The sequence below is a fragment of the Hypanus sabinus genome, chromosome 4 (assembly GCF_030144855.1).
Source record: "Hypanus sabinus isolate sHypSab1 chromosome 4, sHypSab1.hap1, whole genome shotgun sequence".
Lineage (NCBI taxonomy): Eukaryota > Metazoa > Chordata > Chondrichthyes > Myliobatiformes > Dasyatidae > Hypanus > Hypanus sabinus.
Genome location: NC_082709.1, coordinates 83,891,723 through 83,914,805, shown reverse-complemented (window position 1 = coordinate 83,914,805; position 23,083 = coordinate 83,891,723). Strand labels below are relative to the sequence as shown.

The following is a 23,083-nucleotide window of genomic DNA, read 5'->3' as shown; positions in this document are numbered from 1 at the left end:
CCATAACTGAGAAGTGCTCTGCTGTTCTGTGTTGCTGTGCACTCTGTTATTGCTTTTCCCTGTACTACCTGGATATACTGAAGTGATGAGCTGATCTGTAAGGATTGGGGCTAGTACTGGAATTGCTTTATTATTTTCACATGTGCCGAGATACAGTGAAAAACTTGTCTTGCTTTCTGTTTACAAGATCAAGTCATTACACAGGGCATTGAACCAGAACAAGTTAAAACAGTCACAGGTGCAGAATAAAGTGTGACAGTTACAAAGAAGTGAGGTGCAGATAAACAAGAAGGTGCAGGATCATAACGTGTTAGGTTATGAAGTCAAGAGTCCACCTTATCATACAAGGGGACCGTTGAAGTCTGATAACAGTGGGGTAGAATTGCTCCTTGAGCCAGGTGGGACGTGCTTTCAGGTTTTAGTATCTTCTGCCCAGTAGGAGAGTGGAGAAGAGTGAGTGTCTGGGGTGGGTAGGCTCTTTGATGATGCTGGCTGCCTTACTGAGGCAGCAACTAATATAGACAGAGTCCATGGAGGGGAGGCTGGTTCCTGTGATGTGCTGAGCTGAGCTGTGTCCACAACTCTCTGAAATTTCTTGTGGTCACAGGTAGAGTGGTTGTCATACCAAGCTGTGCTGCATCTGGATAGGATGCTTTCTAGAACACAGAGCACAGGATATTACAGCACAATCAAGCTCTTTGGCCCATAATCATTCTAACTCTTCCCTCCTATATACCCTTCCAGTTTTCAATCATCCATCTACCTATTTAAGAGTCCCCTAATATATCTACCTTTACCACTATCCCTGGCAGGACGTTCCACACACCCATCACTCTCTGTGTAAAAAAACTTTCTAAGGTACATTAAAAAATAAATTTTTTCACTGTACCTCAGTACATGAGGTAATAATAATCCACTAATGATCTCCATTAATACAAATAACCCTTCCCCAATATCCCCATGCACAGGTAACACCTCCATGAACAAACAGCTTGACTCAGCACATAAGGAAGTGGAGAGGGAGGATGGACCCTTGGGTGTGACTCACCCACGAGTAGTGCCACCAGCATCCCAGTGATCCGCTGCTCTTTCACCTCCTTGATCTTGATCTTCTCTCCTGGAGCAATGCTCTTGCTCATGACAGTCAGGGCATTGACGTGGGCGATGCTGCGTACAGTGGCTGCCGTCTGCCAGGGAAGACCGAAGATGCCACAGACACCGCCCCCCACGCCGATGAGGAGCAGGTCCAGGTGGAATCCGGAGCCTTTAACCAGGCGCCTTTCCTTCTTGCTGACAATAAGCCTGTGGAGTGGGAAAGAGTAGGGCTTGAATCTAAAAGGGTATTAGGGGAAAGGAGGCCCCTCTGTTGACCAATCTTCCCCCACATTTTCCCCATCTCCTGCTCCTCCATTCCACCCAACCACCAATGACCTTACCCAACATTATTTCCACCTCCTCTCTCACCCCACTAGGTGTAATTGTGTGATCACCCAAGAGAAATGTTCTCCATAGGCAGGGGTTCCCAACCTTTTTTAAGCCAATGAGCCTTACCATTAACCATGGACCACGGGTTGGAAGCTCTTGTCCTAAGGGGTTATTCCTTTAATGGAGAACACCCGTACATGATGTTGTTTAACGTGGGGCACTGTTACATGGGTAGCCAACACATAGTCCTTGACAGAATGGAGTCGTGGTCCAGTGGCATGCAAGGCTAGGTATACAATTAATGGTAGGACTCAAAACATGTACAGAAGGATATTGGGGTCCAGGTCCACAGAGTCCATATAAGAACCTCCCTTGAAGAACAGAGATGAAGAGATATTTCTTTAGACAAAGTGTGGTGAATCTGTGGAATTCATTGCCACAAATGGCTGTGGAGGCCAAGTCATTGGGTGTATTTAAATTGGAGGTTGATAGGTTCTTGATTAGTAAGGGAATCAAAGGTTACGGGGAGAGGGCAGGAAAGTGGGCTTGTGCTGTCTTTACGACAGTTATTTAGTTTATAATATTTTCGCTTAGTAATTCATTCAATAGTATTTTCTAGTTAGAATTAGAAGTGTTTAAAGTGTATTCATTGCATGTAAAATATATCGGCATGCGATGACGTCACATCCGGTTTCGCCGCGTCTTGTGGGAAAACACCGGTTTGAAATTAGCGCGAGGGTGGGGGCTTTCCACGAGGCTCACCTGAGCACAAGCAGTTTTGCAGGCATGAGAAATCACAGTGAGAGCAACGCTGTAAGTTAATAGATAATCGATATATTGAACTAAGATGTTAATGCTGATCCTGTTAGAGGTAACGACGGTAGATAATGTTTATGCTTTCGTTAGTTAAAGAGTCGCGGATAGTTTGCATGGAAGTGTATTTAAAGTAGTCAATGGAGCAGGTAAACTCTCCCTGTATACTGCACCTTAGTGTAATGTAGTTATAGTCACCTTTGCAAGTATTTACACTTGAAATGTGATATTAAGGAAGGAACAAATACTGTATCAATCTTGTATTGTTTTATCAACAGTTTTCACCATATGTTAATGTGAAGAGTGAACAGTAAATGGTTAATCTTACTGCGATCTGGTTCTTATTAACTGTGGTTTATCCGGACGTTAAATTCGGCGTTTCGTTACACCCGAAGGAGAACGTGACAGGGCTTGAGAGGGATAATAAATCAGCCAAGATCAAATGGCAGAGCAGACTCAATGGGCTGAATGGCTTAATTCTACTCTGTTTTCTTATGGTCTTGTGGACGTATCTCCTGAAAGTGGCCATGTAAGTAGGTAGTGTGGTAAAGAAGGCAAGTGACATGCTTACCTTCGTTAGTCGGGGCATTGAGTATAAAAGTCGGTAAGTCACTTTGCAGCCTTATAAAACTCTAGTCAGGCCACATCTGGAGTATTACATTCAATTCTGGTCGCCTCATTAAAGGAAGATGGCTGCAGAAGAGGTTTACCTGGATGCTGCATGGCTTAGAGGGCATGTCAGCATGTGTGGGTGGGAGGGACAAACTGGGCTTTTTTGACTGTTGTTTGTTGCTTATCGTGTTCTGTGTTGATCTGCTGAGCATTGTGGGCGTGGTATGTTGGCACTGGAATGTGAGGTTGTACAGGTTGTTAATGCAAATGACACATCTCACTGTATGCTTTGATGTACGTGTGATAAATAAACTTGTGCCTGAATCTGAAGAGGTGTGAGGAGAGGTGGAAGAAACGTGGATGGTTTTCTGTGGAGTGTTGGTGGCTGAGGGGAGACCTGAGAGAGGTTTATAAAATTATGAGAGGCATGTACAGTCAGGATCTTTTCCCCAGGATACAAATGCCAAGTGCTAGAGGGCATTTAAGGTGAGGGGGGGGGGAAGTAAAAAGGAGATGTAGCGACAAGTTTTTTTTATGTCCTTGTATGGAAACCTCAATACACAGGAACACAAGAGGCTACAAAGTGGTGACCTCAGCCAGTCAAATCATGGGTGGACATTTACAAGAGGCAATTTCTTTTCTTTTCACGTTATATGTCAATGATTTGGATGATGCCATTGATGGCTCTGTGGCTAAGTTCAAAGTTCAAGAGTTCAAAATACTTTTTATTATTGAAGTATGTATACTTTATACAACCTTGAGATTTATTTGTGAATGATACAAAGATAGGTGGAGGGGCAGGTGGTGTTGGGGAAGCAGGGAGTTTGCAGGACTTAGATTGGGAGAATGGGCAAAGAAGTGCAGATGGAGTATAGTGTAGGGAGGTGTACAGACATGCACTTTGGTAGAAGGAATAAAGGTGTAGGCCATTCTGTAAACTGGGAGAAAATTCAAAAATCAGAAGCGCAAAGGAACTTTGGAGTCCTTGTACAGGATTCCCTAAAGTTTAATTTGCAGGTTGAGTCAGAGGGAATGCAATGTTAGAATTCATTTTGAGAGGACTAGAATATAAAATCAAGGTTGTAATGCTGAGGCTCTATAAGGCATTGGTCAGACCACACTTGGAGCATTGTGGGCAGTTTGGGCCCTTTCTCTGAAAAAGGATAGGCTGACTTTGGACAGAGCCTAGAGGAGGTTCACGAGAATGGTTTTGGTAACAAAAGGGTTAATGTATGATAAGCGGTTGATGGCTCTGGGCCTGTACTTACTGGAGTTTAGAAGAATAAGTGGGGATCTCATTGAAACCTATGGAATATTGAAAAGCCCAGCTGGAGGAGAGGAGGACAGAGAAAGGATAGTGAGTGAGTCTAGGACAGAGGGTACAGCCTCAGAATAGAAGGTGGCTCTGGAAATTGCAGATGCATTGGTAATCATTTTCCAATGTTCCTTAGATTCAGGATCAGTTCCTGAGGGTTGGAGAATGGCTAATGTTATCCCACTTTTTTAAGAAAGGAGGGAGGGAGAAAACAAAGAACTATCGACCTGTGAGCCTGACATCGGTGGTGGGGAAGATGCTAGAGTCCATTATTAAGGATGAAATAGTGGCATATCTAGATAGCAGTGATAGGATTGGACCGAGCCAGCATGGATTTACCAAGGGTAAATCATGCTTGACTAAACTGTTGGAGTTTTTCGAGGATGTAACCAGGAAGTTAGATGGGGGAGATCCAGTGGATGTAGTGTACCTCGATTTTCAGAAGGCTTTTGATAAGGTCCCACATAGGAGATTGGTGGGTAAAATCAAAGCTCAGGACATCAGGGGGAAGACATTGACATGGATAGAAAACTGGTTGGCAGATAGAAAGCAAAGGGTAGCGGTGAATGGGTGTTTCTTGGAATGGCAGGTGGTGACTAGTGGGGTGCCACAGGACTCGGAATTGGGACCACAACTGTTTACAATTTACGTCAACGATTTAGATGAAGGCATTGAAAATAACATGAGCAAGTTTGCTGATGATACTAAGCTGGGTGGCAGTGTGACATGTGATGAGGATGTTAGGAGGATTCAGGGTGACATGTGATGAGGATGTTAGGAGGATTCAGGGTGACTTGGATAGGCTGGGTGACCGGGCAGATACTTGGCAGATGACGTTTAATGTGAATAAGTGTGAGGTTATCCACTTTGGGAGTAAGAACAGGAAGGCAGATTATTATCTGAACGGTGTAAAGTTAGGTAAGGGAGAAATACAAAGCGATCTAGGAGTCCTTGTTCATCAGTCACTGAAGGTGAATGAGCAAGTGCAGCAGGCAGTGAAGAAGGCTAATGGAATGTTGGCCTTTATTACAAAGGGAATTGAGTACAAGAGCAAGGAAATCCTCTTGCATTTGTACAGAGCCCTGGTGAGACCACACCTGGAGTATTGTGTACAGTTTTGGTCTCCAGGGTTAAGGAAGGACATCCTGGCTGTAGAGGAAGTGCAGCGTAGATTCACGAGGTTAATTCCTGGGATGTCTGGACTGTCTTACGCAGAGAGGTTAGAGAGATTGGGCTTGTATATGCTGGAATTAAGGAGATTGAGAGGGGATCTGATTGAAGCATATAAGATTATTAAGGGATTGGACAAGATAGAGGCAGAAAATATGTTCCAGATGCTGGGAGAGTCCAGTACCAGAGGGCATGATTTGAGAATAAGGGGTAGGTCATTTAGGACAGAGTTAAGGAAAAACTTCTTCTCCCAGAGAGTTGTGGGGGTCTGGAATGCACTGCCTCGGGAGGTAGTGGAGGCCAATTCACTGGATGCTTTCAAGAAGGAGCTAGATAGGTATCTTATGGATAGGGGAATCAAGGGATATGGGGACAAGGCAGGAACCGGGTATTGATAGTAGTTGATCAGCCATGATCTCAAAATGGCGGTGCAGGCTCGAAGGGCCGAATGGTCTACTTCTGCACCTATTATCTATTGTCTATTGTCTAATAGAGGGATAGTCATTTAGGACAGCAATGAGGAGGAATTTCTTTCAGCAGAGGGTGGTGAATCTATGGAATTCATTGCCACAGATGGCTGTGAAGGCCAAGTTAATGAGTAAATTTAAAGTGGAGGTTGATGGTTATTGATCCTGCTAGTAAGGAAGCAGTACAGGAGCCTGAAGACCTATACATCAAGGTTCAACAACAGCTTCTTTCCCACTGCCATCAGGTTCTCAAACTGACCTGAGAAACCTTAACACTACCTTGGACTATGTTTCTTTTCCTTTCCCACAACTTGAACTAGAGTCATTATCAATCACAAACAGATGAAAATCTGCAATGCTGGAAATCTAAGCAACACACACACACAAAGTGCTGGAGGAATTCAGAAGGCCAGGCAACATCTTATGGACAAGATGTTTCAAGCCCCAAACAGTCCTTCCTGGTGAGGCGACACTTCTCCTGTGAATCTGTTGGGGTTACATATAGTGTCCAGTGCTGCAACTGTGGCCTCCTGTATATCAGTGAGACCTGACGTAGATTGGGAGACTGCTTCACCAAGCACCTATGCTCCATCTGCCCAAACATGCAGGATCTCCCAGTGGCCACCCATTTTAATTCCACTTCCCATTCCAATATGTCAATTCATAGCCTCCTCTAGTGTCATGATGAGGTCACACTCAGGTTGGAGGAACAACACCTTATATTCTGGCTGGGTAGCTTCCAACCTGATGGCATGAACATTGACTTCTTGGACTTACGGCAATGCCACCCCCCTTCACCATTCCCCATTTCCCTCTCTCATCTTATCTCCTTGCTCGTCCATCACCTCCCTCTGGTGCTCCTCACCAGCGTTCTTTCTTCCATGGCCTTCCGTCCTCCTGTCAGATTCCCCCTTCTCCAGCTCAGTATCTCTTTCACCAATCAACTTCCCAACTCTTTACTACGCTCCTCTGGTTTCATCTATCACCCTATGTTTCTCTTTCACCCCCTCCCCACCTTTTAATTCTACGCCTCTCCTTTTTCTCTCCAGTCCTGCCGAAGGGTTTTGGGCCAAAACATCAACTGTTTTCTCTTTTCTACAGATGCTGCCTGGCCAGCTGAGTTCCTCCAGCATTTTGTGTGTGTTACTAGTATCATTATGTTTATTTTGTCGTGCAAATTATGAATAATTTATGTTAATTTAGGACTAGGTTAAGGATGGCACAGTAGTGTCGTGATTAGTGCATTGCTTTACATCGCCAGCGATCACCAATCAGGGTTCAATTCCACTGCTGTCTGTAAGGAGTTTGAACATTCTCCATGTGACCGCATGGGTTTCCTCCAGGTGCTCTGGTTTCCTCCCACAGTCCAAAGACTTACACGTTAGGGTTAGTAAGAAGCATTTCACTATAGGCTTCAATATTTTGATGTACATGTGAAAAATAAAGTTAAACTTTAAAAATCTTTGAACTTTTCACATCTTTAGCTGTCATTAATAGACATGGTACTCTCTGGAAAATACTTCATGGCAGGAAAGGAGATGCACAGTGTCTCAATGTGTGACCTGCAGTTTTCCAAATGATTAACTGCTTTAAGTGTAATTATTCTTGTCAAGTAGGAGTCATGTACTGGTGAGGGTTGTGTGCATTCTATTTAGGTGCCAGAAGTATGGTGAGACTTGTGGGCTGCCCCCAGCTCATCCTCAGGCTGTGTTGGTCATTGATGTAAGTGACACATTTCACTGTATGTTTCAATGTTCATATGACAAATAAAGCTAATCTAATCTTTAATCCTTAATGTTTAACTTATGCTTGTAAAGTACTGCCCTGCTAATTGCCATGGGATTTATACACTGAATATGCAGGCAAGAGAATACAGAGAGTGGAGGGCTCAGTCAGTTCCATCGTGAATACAACTCTCTCCACCAGTTAGGACATCTACAAGAGGCAATGCCTCACAAAGGTGGACGTCCATCATCACGGACTCCTGCGATCCAGACTATGCCCACTTTTCAATATGGCCTTCAGGGAGGAGGTACAGGAGCCTGGACTATTAGACTGTGGCATGCATCACCAGCACCCTGGATTCTCTCCCAGAATGCCCTGTGAGAGCATGGGTGGTAGGGGTAGATGAGGCTGGGGGAGGAGGTTTGTCTGTACTCACGTGGTGATATTGGTCTCCATGAAGATGAGGATGAAGAGAAGCAGGGCAGGAATCACTGAGCCAAAGATCATCCACAGAGGGAAGCTGTTGTCCTTGCCTAGGGGGTGAATGAACCAGCTCCGCTTGCTGGGAGAGGTAACCGAGAAGTGCAGAGGCACGTTCAGCTTCTGTGGAGTGAGAGACAATCCCGGTCATCAGAGAAGAGGCTGGAGGCCATTTTGAGCAACACATATCACACAAAACGCTGGAGAAAAGTGCAGGTGCTTCTGGAGGTGCTGTAGATAGTCTAGAAGATTGCTGTAGGTTACAGTGGAACATTGATTGGATGCAGAGTAGGAGATGTTCAATCTGGAAAAGTGTCAAGTGATTCACTTTGGAAGATCAAGGTTGAAGGCTAGGTCAATGGCAGCGTGGGGGAACAGAGGGATCTTGGAGTCCATGTCCAAAGTCGCTGTGCCAGTTGATATGCTGGTTAAGAAGGCATATGGAGCGTTGGCTTTCACTAGTCAGGGGATTGAGTTCAAGAGGTGCAAGACAATATTGCAGCTCTATAAAACTTTGGTTAGACCACACTTGGAATACTGTGTTCAGTTTCGGTCGCCTCATTATAGGAAGGATGAGGAAGCTTTAGAGAGGGCACAGAGCAGATTTACCAGGATGCTGCCTGGATCAGAGAGCATGTCCTATGAGGAAAAGTTGTGTGAGCTAGGGTTTTCCTCTTTGGAGTGAAGGAGGATGAGAGGTGATTGTATAGAGATGGAAAGATGATAAGAGGCAATTATTGAGTGGACAGTCAGCAACTTTTTTTCCAGAGTAGGAAAGGCTAATATGAGAGGGCATAATTTTAAGATGATTGGAGGAAATTATAAGGGGGATTTCAGAGTAGGTTTTTACAGAGTGGTAGGTGTGTGGAAAGTCCTACCAGGGTTGATGGTTGATGCAGTTTAAGGACATTTAAGAGTCTCAGATAGGAATACAAATGAGAGAAAAATGGAGGGCTATGTGGGAGGGAAAGGCTGGAATGATCTTGGAGTAGGTTAAAAGGGAAGCATAACACAGTGGGCCTGTACTGTGCTGTTTTGTTCTATTTTCTAATAATACTCGAACGAGTTGTTAACACAGAGTTTGACTTGTACCCCTTTACCTCAGTGTAGGTGTCAGTGACTGAGATGTCCACAATTAACATCAGCAAGATGGCAATGGGAATTCCAAAGTCTCCAATAACCCGTCGCACCTGTAAGAGAGAAAAAGTCGTCTCTAGACTGCCAGAGATCTACAGATCTTCACTGCTGTAGGCAGTTCCAATTGGGTCAGGACATATGGCTCCATCCTTATCACCATCTCAGGTTGACCCTTGGCTCCTAACCAATGCTTCCACTTGCACCATTGTCAACACAGACTCCGTCTCAACCCCTCTGCTGGTGGAATCCTAGCATGTTTCAGTAAATGTGAGCTCATCTGAAAGAGAGCTGGACAACCCACATCTATACTCACATAGAGAGCATCCTAACGTGCTGCATCACAGTTTGGTACAGAAGTTGCTCTGCAGCAGACAGGATTGCTCTACAATGGGTAACCAGAATTGCTCAATGCATCATCGGCACCAGCCTACCTACCTTGAAGGACATATATATACAGAAAAGTGCTAGAAAAAGGCCAGTAACATCATGAAAGATCCCACCCACCCAGCTCACGGACTGTTAGTCCCACTCCTACCCACGAGGAAACTATGTAGCATTGATGACAGGACCACCAGACTCAAAAACAATTATTTTCCCCAAGGCTGATCAACACCTACTCCCCCCATACCCCCCAGCACCACTACTTTATCATTTTCTCTCAGAGTCATCTGATGTACAGACACTGCTTTGCCTAGTGTTACTTTGTGGACACACAATCCATTTATACAAGTTATCTTATATATTTAAATTTATTGTTTTTCTTTGTCTTCTTGTGTTTTGTTTTTGTGCTGCATCAGATCTGGAGTAACAGTTATTTTGTTCTCCTTTAAACTTGTGTACTGGAAATGACGTTAAACAACCTTGAGTCTAACAGCCTGTACATGGTCATGGCATGCGTCATATTTGGATGCATCACAGCCTGGTACAGCAGCTGTCCTGCTTGTGACATATCTGGGGAACACACACACAAAATGCTGGAGGAACTCAGGTCAGGCAAGATCTGTGGAGAGGAATAAACTGTCAGTGTTTCAGGCCAGGAGCCTGCACGAGACCACAGGAAACTGCAGAGAGCTGTGGACACTGCTCAGCGCATCACGGAAACCAATCTTCCCTCCATGAACTCGGTCTACACTTCTCACTGCCTCTGTAAAGCTGCCAACATAATCAATGGCCCCACCGATCCTGGATATTCCCTCTTATCCCCTTCCCATTGGACAGATGATACAAAAAATGAAAGGCTGTACTACCAGGCTCAAAGACCCTGCTGTTAGAAGACTATTGAACAGTCCCAAATATGTAAAGATGGACTCTTGACCTCATATTCCCCCTCATTATGACCATGCAGCTTTTTGATGACCTGCACTGCACATTCTCTGCAATTGTAACCCTTTATTCTGCAATCTGTTATTGTTTTCCCTAATACACTGATGTGATGAAATGCCCTGTATGAAGGCAAGACAAGGTTTTTCATTGCACATTCGTTCATGACACAGTAATAACCCAATCACAGTCATTGCAGGCTCTGCCCTCATATGCCTGAGGGAGGGGGATGCAGTAAAAAGCTGAGGGCACTGGGTAGCATCCAATCTGGCAGCATGAACATTGATTTCTCTAACTCCCATTAATTTCTCATTCATCCTTCTCTCTTTCTGTACTCCCCATTCTGGTTCCACTCTCACTCCTTCCAGTAGTAAAAGCCCATTTTTTCCAGTTTCGTACTGTTGCCAAAATCAAGCCGTTTCTCTCTTTCAAAAATCTCGAGAAAGTCATCCATGCCCTTATATCCTCCCGCTCGGACCATTCCAGCTGCCTGTATACCGAGATCAGACAGTCATCTGTGTCCTGCCTGCAACTGGTCCAGAACGCCGCAGCCATGACAGAGGAACCATATTACTCCTCTCCTGGCCTCCCTCCACTGGCTTTCAGTACAGTTTAGAATTGATTTTAACATTCTCCTGTTTGTTTATAAAGCCCTAAATGGATTGGCCCCCTCCTATATCACAGACCACCTACCCCCTTATTCTACTTCCAGGTCCCTCGGGTCGGCTGACTTGGGGCTCCTGGCTGTCCCGCGATCTAACTTCAAGCTCAGGGGTGACCGCGCCTTTGCTGTTGCAACCCCCAGACTGTGGAACAGCATTCCCCTCCCTATCAGATCTGCCCCCTCCATCAACTCTTTTAAGCCCAGGCTCAAAACTTACTTTTATTCTCTGGCATTTGAATCTTGCTGATGTGGCTGATTTTGGCTCATGCCTAGGCTCACGTGTTGTTTATTTTGTGCCAATGCGCTGTGTGCCTCATTGTTTATATCTGTGTTTCTTGTATTTGTGATTTTAGCTACCTGTTATGGTTTGTACAGCACTTCGGTCAACATGGGCTGTTTTTAAATCTGCTTTATAAATAAATTTGACTTGACCTGAATTCTCTTCACCTGCCCATCAGCTCCCTCTGGTTCTCCTCCTTCCTTTCTTCAATGGTTTACTCTTCCATTAGATTGCTCCTTCTTCAGCCCTTTACCTCTTCCACCTACTCCCTCCCAGCTTCTCACCCCACCAGCCACCCTTCCTCCTCACCTGGTCTCACTTATCACCTGTCAACTTGTTCCCCTCCCCTGTCCCCCACTTTATTCTGGCTTCTGACCCAGTCCCGAAACACTGACTGTTTATTCCTTTCCATAGATGTTACCCAAGTTCCTGCAGCATTTTGTGTGTTACTTCTAGCAGCATCACATCCTCTTTCCCCATCTTCTTATTCTGGACTTTTGCCCCTTCCTTTCCAATCCTGATGAAGGGTCTATCTAGGCCCAAAATGTCATCTGTTTATTCCTCTGCCTTAAGTTCTGAGTTCCTCCAGCACATTGTGAGTTGGTCCCCATGTATCTCTGTTTGCAACAAGGAGAGGAAGAGAGGGAGGGGCAGAGTTATCCCTCACCATACTTACACTTCCCCCGAGAAAACGGCTGTTCCTGAACTTCCTCAGGAAGTAGGCGATGAAGAAGGTGCCGACCATCAGGACCAGAGATAGGAGGGCTGTGTTGGGTTGCATCTGCACCATCATATCCTTCGTATAGTTGGCCTTTGTCTCTGTGTCAGGAGGGTAGGTCTTGAGAAGTGGATGTTCTGAGAAGACCTGGAAACAGGGAGGAGGTAAGACCTTTTGATCTGAAGCACAACATAGAGGTCTTTAGATCCCTCCCACTTGTGCTCATCCTACCCACTACTCAGAGCCTCAGAATGTCTTGTTTTCCTGTTATTTTTTTGATTTTTTTTTTAGGCAACTCATTCCAATGAAAACTCATAGATTCATAGAATGATACAACATAGAAGCAAGCTCCTTTGGTACAACTCGTCCTTGCTGTCCAAGACGCCTTTCTGAGCTGGTCCAGTTTACCCAGTGCTTGGCCCCTATATCTGTATAATGTTCCTATCCATGTACCTGTCCAAAATTCTTTTAAGTATTGTTATTGTCCCAACTACTGCCTCTGGTAAGCTCGCTCCATAAACCTACACCCACTGTGTGAAAAAGTTGCCCATCGGATCCCTCTTATATCTTTCCCATCTCCACCTTAAACCAACACCCTCTCGCTTTAGACTCCTTGACCCCGTGAAAAGATTGTAACTATCTCTGTGTCTATCTCCCTCATAATCTTTTGAGGATCAAGTTCAAGAACAGCTTAGCACTGTAGCGTAGCTGGTGGAGTCACACTTACAGTGTGAGCTCTAAGATCAGGGTTCAGCTTCTGCCACTCTCTGTAAGGAGTTTGGATGCTCTCTCTGTGACTCTGTGAGTTTCCTCTGGGTGCTCCAGTTTCCTCCCACATACTTAGAGTTAGTGGGTTGTGGGCATGCCATGTTGGTGCTGGAAGCCGACACATGCGGCTGCCCCCAGCACATCGTTAGTCGTTCACGCAAACTGTATGTTTCGATGTTAATGTGATAAATAAAGCTAATCTTTTTAATCTTTTGTTTAAAACCTACTGTTCTATGTGTAGAAAAGTTACTCCTCAGCTCCCTTTTAAATGTTTCCCCCTCTCCACCTGAAACCTACCTTGGGGAAAAGATTGTAACTATCTCCCTGCCTATGTCCCTCACAATTTTATAAATCTTTATGAGATCAAGTTCAGGAACAGCTGCTTCCCTTCAACCATTTGGTTCTTGATCCACCCAGCATAATCCTAATTACCACCTCAGAATGGCAACACTATCACCACTTTGATCTAAAATGAACATTTTAATTTGTTCTAATTGTTTTCTTTCTTGTAAAATTTGTGCGTAATTCATGTTTTCCTGTGACATATTTCCTTTTCCCTCAATGCACTATTGTAATGAAATATTCTGTGTAGACGGTATGCAAGTCATTAACCGCGACAATACAGTATGAACTAATTTCCCAATTTACCCTTGGTGATTGTGTTGCCTCAGTTAAATTTCCCTTAACTATCTCTACTCTGAGGAAACTCCCCTTTCTACGGATATCTGTAGACCATATGACATAGGAGCAGATTAGGCCATTCATCCCTTCAATTCTGCTCCTCCATTCTATCATGGTTGATTTATTATCCCTCCAAATCTCATTCTCCTCTCCTCTCCCTCTAATTTATGACACTCTTACTAATCAACAACCTAACAACCTCTGCTGTCTGCATTGCAATGAATTCCACAGATTCACCAACCTCTGGCTAAAGAAGTTCCTCCTCATCTCTGTTCTAGATGGACATCCTTGCATTCTGAGGCTCCGCCCTCTGGTCCTAGACTTCCCACCATGGGAAACATTCTCGGCATATCCGCTCTACTTAGGCCTTTCAACTCTCATTCCCAATTCCATTCCAGTAATTTTCCCTCTGGTCCATGTCACCCAGCAGTGCGGTGTTGGTGAATAGGCGAGCGTGGCAGAGGCTTGGTGAGCACTTACCATGCTGAGATTTTTCAGGGTCTCATAGATGAAGATGGCAGAGATGAGGAAGGCAAAGACCTCCTGGGTGAAGGGGGAGATGTATCGAACCAGCAAACTGCCCTCAAAGGCCACTGCGATGAGCACAATGAACATGAGCCAAAACCCAATCCATACGCGGCCAGTGAGATAGTCGATGTTCCGGTTCTTGCTAAACTGGTGGCAGAGTTGGGTTGGAGATTGGTGGGGAAGGGGAGGGTGGTTCAGATAATGGAAGGAAAGGGGAGACAAGAGTTAACATTTAACTTGCTGGCTGCCTGACAGCTCCTCTGTGAACTAGTAAGACTTTAAGTCCATAAAACATAGGAGCAGAATTAGGTCATTTGGCCCATCAAGACTGCTCTGACATTCCATCATGGCTGATTTATTGTCCCTCTCAAACCCAAGAATTGATCATCCCCACTTTAAATATACCCAATGACTTGGCCTCCACAGCTGTGTGTAACAGAGTCATTATCCTTTGGCTAAAGAAATTCCTCTTCATCTCTGCTCTAAATGAATGTCCTTGTATTCTGAGGCTGTGCTCTCCAGTCCCAGACTCTCCCACTATAAGAAACATTCTTTGCAGGTCAAACTCTATCTAGGCCTTTTAATATTAGATTGGCTTCAATGAAATCTTCCCTCCCTGATTCTTTTAATCTCCAGTGAGTACAGGTCCAGAGCTATCAAATGTGCATGACGCATCAAGGGCTCAAAAGGAGACTAAAGAAATTCAGCATGTTCTCATTGGCCCTTGCCAATTTTTATTGATGTACCACAGAAAGCATCCTATCTGGATGCACCACAGCTTAGTATGACAACTGTTCCACCTGTGATCACCATATCGCAGAAACCAGACTTCCCTTAATGGTGTCTGTCTATACTTCTCATAGCTTGATTGTTAAAGAGCTTTACCCACTCACCCCAGACACTCTCTCTTCTCCCCGCTCCCATAGGTAGAAGATACAAAAAGCCTAAAAGCACGTACCTCCAGGCTCAAGGACAGCTTCTATCCCATTGTGATAAGACTATTGAATGCTTCCCTAGTGTGACCCCACATTTTACTTTATGACCTTGCACCTTATTCACTACCTGTTCTGCACTTTGTAGTTGTTACACTTTATACTGCATTCTGGTTCCTCTTTTACCTCTTTCTCTTTTCACCTGCCCATCCCTCGGTTCCCCTCTGCCTTCCCCTTTTCCCATGGTCCAATTGCAATTTGCCTATCGCCACAATAGGTCAAAGGCAGCTGCAATCTCAGTGGCTCTCCACACGGCTTTAGGTCACCTGGACAACACAAGCACCTACGTCAGGAAGCTGTTTGTTGACTACAGCTCAGCATTTAATACCATCATTCCCACAATCCAGATTGAGAAGTTGCAGAACCTGGGCCTCTGTGTCTCCCTCTGCAATTGGATCCTCAACTTCCTAACCGGAAGGCCACAATCTGTGTGGATTGGTGATAACGTATCCTCCTTGCCCATGATCAACAGTGGTGTATCTCAGGGGTGTGTGCTTACCCCACTCTGTATATACATGACTGTGTGGCTAGGCATAGCTCAAATGCCATCTACAAATTTGCTGATGATACAACCATTGTTGGTAGAATCTCAGGTATTGACGAGAGGGCTTACAGGAGCGAGATATGCCAGCTAGTGGAGTGATGCCACAGCAACAACCTGGCACTCAACGTCAGTAAGACGGAAGAGCTGATTGTGGACTTCAGGAAGGGTAAGACAAAGGAACACAAACCAATCCTCACAGAGAGATCAGGAGTAGAGAGAGTGAGCAGTTTCAAGTTCCTGGGTGTCAAGATCTCTGAGGATCTAACCTGGTCCCAACATACCAATGTAGTCATAATGAAGGCAAGACAGCAGCTATACTTTATTAGGAGTTAGATGAGATTTTAAATGTCAACAAATGCAAAAACTTCTATAGTTGTACCATGGAGAGCATTCTGACAGGCTGTATTGCTGTCTGGTATGGTGGGGGGCCACTGCACAGGACTGAAAGAAGCTGCAGAAGGTTGTAAATCTAGTCATTTCCATCTTGGGCACTAGCCTACAAAGTACCCAGGACATCTTTAGGGAGCAGTGTCTCAGAAAGGCAGTGTCCATTATTAAGGACCTCCAGCACCCAGAGCACCCTTTTCTCACTGTTACCATCAGATAGGAAGTACAGAAGCCCGAAGGCACACACTCAGTGATTCAGAAATAGCTTCTTCCCCTCTGCCATCTGATTTCTAAATGGACATCGAAGCTTTGGACACTACCTCACTTGTTTAATATACAGCATTTCTGTTTTTGCACATTTTTAATCTATTCAATATATGTAATTGATTTACTTGTTTATTTATTATTATATTTTATTTTATTTATTATTTTTCTCTCTCTCTGCTAGGTTATGTATTGTGTTGAACTGCTGCTGCTAAGTTAGCAAATTTCACATCACATGCCAATGATAATAAATCTGATTCTGATTCCACTCTCTCCTATTAGATTCCTTCTTCTTCAGCCCTTTACCTTTTCCACCTATCCCCTCCCAGCTTAATCCCTCCGCCTCCATCCACCCATTGTCCCCCTCACCTGGTCTCCTTTATCACCTGCCAGTTGGTACGTCCCTTTCCCCCACCTCCTTATTCTGCTTTCTTTTCCCTTCCTGATGAAGGGTCTCAGCCCAAAAAGGTCGACTGTTTGTTCCCCTCCATAGACGCTGCCTGGTCTGCTGAGTTACTCCAGCATATTGTGTGTGTTGCTCTGGATTTCCAGCATCTGCAGAATCTCTTGTGTTTATGATTCTGCATTCCATTATTGCTTTACATTGTTCTACCCCCAATGCACTGTTGTTCTGTATGGATAGTATGCAAGACAAGCTTTTCCCTGTACGTTGGTACATGTGACAATATTAAACTGATTTACCAGACACGTCTTCTGCTAAACACCACCCACTCATCATCAACAACTCTACAGTTAGCATCGTTTCAACATTCAGGTTCCTGAGCATCATTATTTCGTAGGACCTCATGTGGGAGAACAATATCTTCTTCATTAATAAAAGATTCAGCAGAGGATGTATTTCTTGTGACAGTTGGTAAAATTTCATCTTCTCCAGAACATACACGTGTAATTCTACACTGCTATCATAGAGAGCATCCTCACATCCGCCATTACCATCTGGTTCGGTGAAGCATCCTCTCACAGTATACAGAAACTACAGTCAATTGTCAGGTCAGCAGCAAAGTTTACTAGCTGCAGTCAACTATCACTGCAGGACTTGTATGTGTCCAGGACAAAGTAGTGGACAGTAAAAATCATTGTGGACACTACCCACCCTGCAAACTGCCTTTTCCAAAAGCTCCCTTGTGGAAAGTTATAAAGAGCTATTTAAACAAAACCACGCTATCTTAAATGTTTCTTCTCCCAGGCAGATAATCTGATCAACCACTCTGGTTAGCCATCCCACCCCCTCTATCTGCTACCCCCATCACTGCACTGAAAACACCTTCAACCACTTTTTATAATGCTGAACACAAGAGATTCTGTAGATGCTGAAAATCCAGAGGACTACACACAAAATGCTGGAGAAACTCAGCTGATCAGGCAGCATCTATGGAAATGAAAAAACAGCTGACTTTTCAGGCTGAGACCATTCATCAGCACTCATAATATTTATGATGCAGTTTATGTTGTAAATACATGCTGGGATTGATGTATTTATGCACATCTTATTCCATATACTTTAACCTCTAACTTTTTTATACAATTCTTTATATTTGTTGAATAACCATATAACCACATAACAATTAACCTCTGCTTTATCCATGCTAGAATCTTTCCTGTACTACTGAGGGCACATGGCTTGTTAAGCAGCTTCATGTGTGGCACCTTAGAACCATATAACAATTACAGCACGGAAACAGGCCATCTCGGCCCTTCTAGTCCGTGCCGACGCTTTCACTCACCTAGTCCCACTGGCCCACACTCAACCCATAACCCTCCATTCCTTTCCTGTCCATATACCTATCCAATTTTACTTTAAATGACAATACCGAACCTCCCTCTACCACTTCTACTGTAAACTCATTCCACACAGCTACCACTCTCTGAGTAAAGAAATTCCCCCTCGTGTTACCCTTAAACTTTTGCCCCCTAACTCTCAACTCATGTCCTCTTGTTTGAATCTCCCCTACTCTCAATTGAAAAAGCTTATCCACGTCAACTCGATTTATCCCCCTCATTAGTTTAAATACCTCTAACAAATCCCCCCTCAACCTTCTACGCTCCAAAGAATAAAGACCTAACTTGTTCAACTTTTCTCTGTAACTTAGGTGCTGAAACCCAGGTAACATTCTGGTGAATCTTCTCTGTACTCTCTCTATTTTGTTGATGTCTTCCCTATAATTCGGTGACCAGAACTGTACACAATACTCCAAATACGGCCTTACCAATGCCTTGTATAATTTTAACATTACATCCCAACTCCAATACTCAGTGCTCTAAGTTATAAAGGCCAGCATACCAAAAGCTTTCTTTACCACCCTATCCACATGAGATTCCACTTTCAGGGAACTATGCACCATTATTCCTAGATCACTCTGTTCTACTGCATTCTTCATGCCCTACCACTTACGATGTATGTCCTATTTGGATTATTCCTACCAAAATGTAGCACCTCACACTTATCAGCTGCATCTGCCATCGTTCAGCCCACTCCTCTAACTGGCCTAAATCTCTCTGCAAACTTTGAAAATCTACTTCATTATCCGCAACGGCATCTACCTTAGTATCATCTGCATACTTACTAATCCAATTTACCACCCCATCATCCAGATCATTAATGTATATGACAAACAACAATGGACCCAATACAGATCCCTGAGGCACACCGCTAGTCACTGGCCTCCAACCTGACAAACAGTTATCCACCACTACTCTCTGGCATCTCCCATCTAGCCACTGTTGAATCTATTTTACTACTTCAATATTAATACCTAACGATTGAACCTTCCTAACTAACCTTCCATGCGGAACCTTTTCAAAGGCCTTACTGAAGTCCATATAGACAACATCCACTGCTTTACCCTCGTCAACTTTCCTCGTAACCTCTTCAAAAAATTCAATAAGATTTGTCAAACGTGACCTTCCACACACAAATCCATGCTGACTTTCTAATCAGACCCTGTCTATGCAGATAATTATATATACCACTGTAAGAATACTTTCCATCAATTTACCCACCAGTGACGTCAAACTGACAGGCCTATAATTGCTAGGTTTACTCTTAGAACCCTTTTTAAACAATGGGACCACATGAGCAATACACCAATCCTCTGGCACCATCCCTGTTTCTAATGACATTTGAAATATTTCTGTCAGAGCCCCTGCTATTTCAACACCAACTTCCCTCAAGGTCCTAGGGAATATACTGTCAGGACCCGGAGATTTATCCACTTTTATATTCCTTAAAAGTGCCAGTACTTTCTCCTCCTTAATTGTCATAGTTCCCATAACTTCCCTACTTGTTTCCCTTACCTTACACAATTCAATATCCTTCTCCTTAGTGAATACCGAAGAAAAGAAATTGTTCAAAATCTCCCCCATCTCTTTCTGCTCCACATGTAGCTGTCCACTCTGATTCTCTAAGGGACCAATTTTATCCCTCACCATCCTTTTGCTATTAATATAACTGTAGAAACCCTTCGGATTTATTTTCACCTTACTTGCCAAAGCAACCTCGTATCTTCTTTTAGCTTTTCTAATTTCTTTAAGGTTCTTTTTACATTCTTTATATTCCTTGAGCACCTTATATACTCCATGCTGCCTATATTTATTATAGATCTCCCTCTTTTACCGAACTAAGTTTCCAATATCCCTTGAAAACCATGGCACTCTCAAACTTTTAACCTTTCCTTTCAACCTAACAGGAACATAAAGATTCTGTACCCTCAAAACTTTAAATGACCTCCATTTCTCTATTACTTCCTTCCCATAAAACAAATTGTCCCAATCCACTCCTTCTTGACATAGATTAGATGGGCTGAAGGGCCTGTTTCTGTGTTGTTTATAAATTTTGTTTACTTATTGATTTAGGCAATAGTGCAGAACAGGCTCATCCAGCCCACCAAGCTGTACTGCCCAGCAAACCACCAACTTAACCCTAGCCTAATCACAGGACAATTTACAATGGCCAATCAGCCTACTGACTGGTACGTATTTGGACTGTGGGAGGAAACGGAAGCACCTGGAGGAAACCCACCTGCACAGAGGAAGAACACACTAAATTTCTTACAGCGGTTGCCGGAATTGAATTCTGAACTTCGATGCCTTGAGTTGTAATAGCTTTGCATTAACCCCTACCACGGACATTGCATGTCGCGCCCTGACCAACACACAACGGCAATTTCCTAATATGTGTAAATAAATACGGCAAAGAAAGTTGATCCTTGATCCTGAACCACCATCTCTTTGTAGGCAGCAGCACCATGGGGTTGTTAACCACCACTCCTCGCTCTGGAAACAGCCCCACCAGTCTTACCTGCTCTCCACCCCGTCACAGACATCCCCTGTTGTCCTCTTTGCCCTCCCTGGAACCTTGCTGCATTTCTGACTTCTCCCAGGAAGGTCATCGACCATTTACTTCCCCCCTCCACAGACGCGCCTGTGTGTGACCGAACTTTGCATCGCCCTTACATTGTAAAACGCTTCCTCAAACACCAGCAGCGGACCCGTGAAGCCAATCACCAGAAGTGGCTGAGCTCCGAACAGGGAGAAGAAGATGCCCATTGCTGACGTTGAGACGATCAACTCCGACACCCCGATCAGACCCTCTGTCTTTGTACCTGGAAAAGATGGTGGAGTCCTATCATTAAGAGAGATTATTGTAAAGCCGGTATCTCATAGAGACTGCTGCCCTCTCTCAAGTCATAGTTATAGAGTGCTACAACACAGAAACGGGCCCTTCAGTCCATCTAATCTATGCCAAACTGTAATTACACCTAGTTCCATTGATCTGCACCAGGACCACAACCCTCTCTACCCTTCCCACCCACAAATCTATCCAAACTTCTCTTAAATATGCAAATCAAACCCACATCCACTGACAGACTGAAAAAGATCCCTCTCAGGTACCCCTTAAACATTTCTCCCTTGACCCAAGATCTTTAACCTTTGGGCAAACAGTAGAGTTATTAACACTACAGCACAGAAACAGACTTTTTGGCCAATCTACTCCATTCAAGCTATTATTCTGCCTATTTGCATTGACCCATTCCTAGCCCATACCCTCCATATACCACCCATCCATGGACCATGCCTGGCCTGTTAGAGGACTTTCCATGTGTGTGGTTGTGGGGGAGGAAAAAGGCTTATTTTGACACCTCCTTCAATCTCTCTGTCTCCATCTCTGGAGACAAATTGCTGTCCAACATCTTTTATAACCCTACTGATTCCCATCGTTATCTTGTCTATACCCCTTCCCACCCTATCTCCTGTAAGAATGTTATTCCCTTTTCTTAATTCCTTCATCTCCACCACATCTGTTCCCAGGATGTGGCTTTCCTTTCCTGGACATCAGAGATGTCTTCCTTATTCAAAGAATGGGGTTTTCCTTCCTCCGCCACTGATGGTGACTCACCCACATCTCGTCCATTTTCTGAACACCCACACTCACCCATCTTCCCACTGCCTTAAGAGTGATAGTTTCTCTTGTCCTTACCTACCACCCCATGAGCATCCAACACACCATCCTCTGCAACTTTTGTCATCCTTAAAGGGATCTTAACACCAAACATATCTTTATACCCTGCTTTCCACAGGGATCACCCCCTCCATGATTCCCTTGTCCATTCATCCTTCCTGGCAAGCAGCCTAAGAGCTATACCTGTTCTTCCCTCACCTCCATTCAGGGCCCCAAACAGTCCTTCCAGGTGAGGCAACACTTCACCTGCAAAGCTATTGTGTCTGATGCTCCTGATGCAGCCTCCTCTACAATGGTGAGACCCGTTGTAATTTTGGGGGAGCACTTTGTTGAGCGCCTCTGCTCCGTACGCCAAAAGTGGAAATGTCTCTTGACCAAACATTTCAATTCCGACTCATAAGACCAGATGATGTAGGAGCAGAATTAGCCCATTTGGCCCATTGAGTCTGTTCTACCATTTCAATGCGCTTTTCCTCACATCCCCAGTCTCCTGCCTTCTCCCTGTATCCCTTCATGCCCTGACCAATCAAGAATCTATCAGCCTCTGCCTTAAATACACATAAAGACTTGATCTCCACAGCTGCCTGTGGCAATGAATTTCACAGATTCACCACAATCTGGCTAAAGAAATTACTTCTCAACTCTGTTCTAAAAGACTGCCCCTCTATTCTGAGGCTGCGTCTTGTTCCAACATGTTGATCCATGGCATCCTCTTGTGCCACAATGAGGCCACTCTCAGGATAGTTTCCATCTGGGTAGCCTCCAACCTGATGGTGTGAATATAGATTTCTCCTCCCAGTAAAAAATATCCCTTCCCCTCTCCTCTTCTTCGATTCCTACTCTGGCCTCACCTCTTCTCACCTGCCTATCACCTCCCCCTGGGTCCAATCCTCCTTCCCTTTCTCCGATGGACTACTCTACTCTCCTGTCAGATTCCTTCCTCACCTGGCCCTTACCTTCCTCTGCCCCACTTTTTACTCTGGCATTTTCCCCCTCCCTTTCCAGTCTTAATGAAGGGTCTCAGACTGAAATGTTGACTGTTCATTCATTTCCATAGACACTGCCTGACCTGCTGAGTTTCTCCAGCATTTTGTGTGTGTTGTTTTGTTCTGATGTTGTTCTTTTGTCGCTGGTTGTGTTTTGTCTTGTTCTGCCATGTTATGTTGGCGCTGGAACGTGTGGCGACACTTGTGTGCTGACCCCAGTATGTGTGTGGCAGTTTGTTAACACAAACAACTGTATGTTTTGATGTACAGTACATGTGATCAATAAGTCTGGATCTAAATTTATTTATCCAGACTTCGTTTAATTGTT

General features: G+C 44.3%; 1 protein-coding gene across 5 annotated transcripts in view; it reads right to left on the bottom strand.

The window, feature by feature from the left end:
* LOC132392954 (anion exchange protein 3-like) overlaps window positions 1-23,083 on the bottom strand; it is a 183,181-nt gene that overhangs the window by 31,958 nt on the left and 128,140 nt on the right. For all 5 annotated transcript variants that reach the window (XR_009511696.1, XM_059967578.1, XM_059967577.1 and 2 more), the window contains exons 15-20: window positions 20,764-20,912; window positions 14,056-14,250; window positions 12,085-12,273; window positions 9,108-9,197; window positions 7,964-8,130; window positions 1,049-1,302 (exon numbers count right to left, since the gene is read on the bottom strand). Coding sequence is in view for 4 of the 5 variants with exons in the window: in XM_059967578.1 (XP_059823561.1) it covers window positions 1,049-1,302; window positions 7,964-8,130; window positions 9,108-9,197; window positions 12,085-12,273; window positions 14,056-14,250; window positions 20,764-20,912 (1,044 nt within the window). In the remaining variant the exon portion in view is untranslated. The remainder of the gene's footprint in view (window positions 1-1,048; window positions 1,303-7,963; window positions 8,131-9,107; window positions 9,198-12,084; window positions 12,274-14,055; window positions 14,251-20,763; window positions 20,913-23,083) is intronic.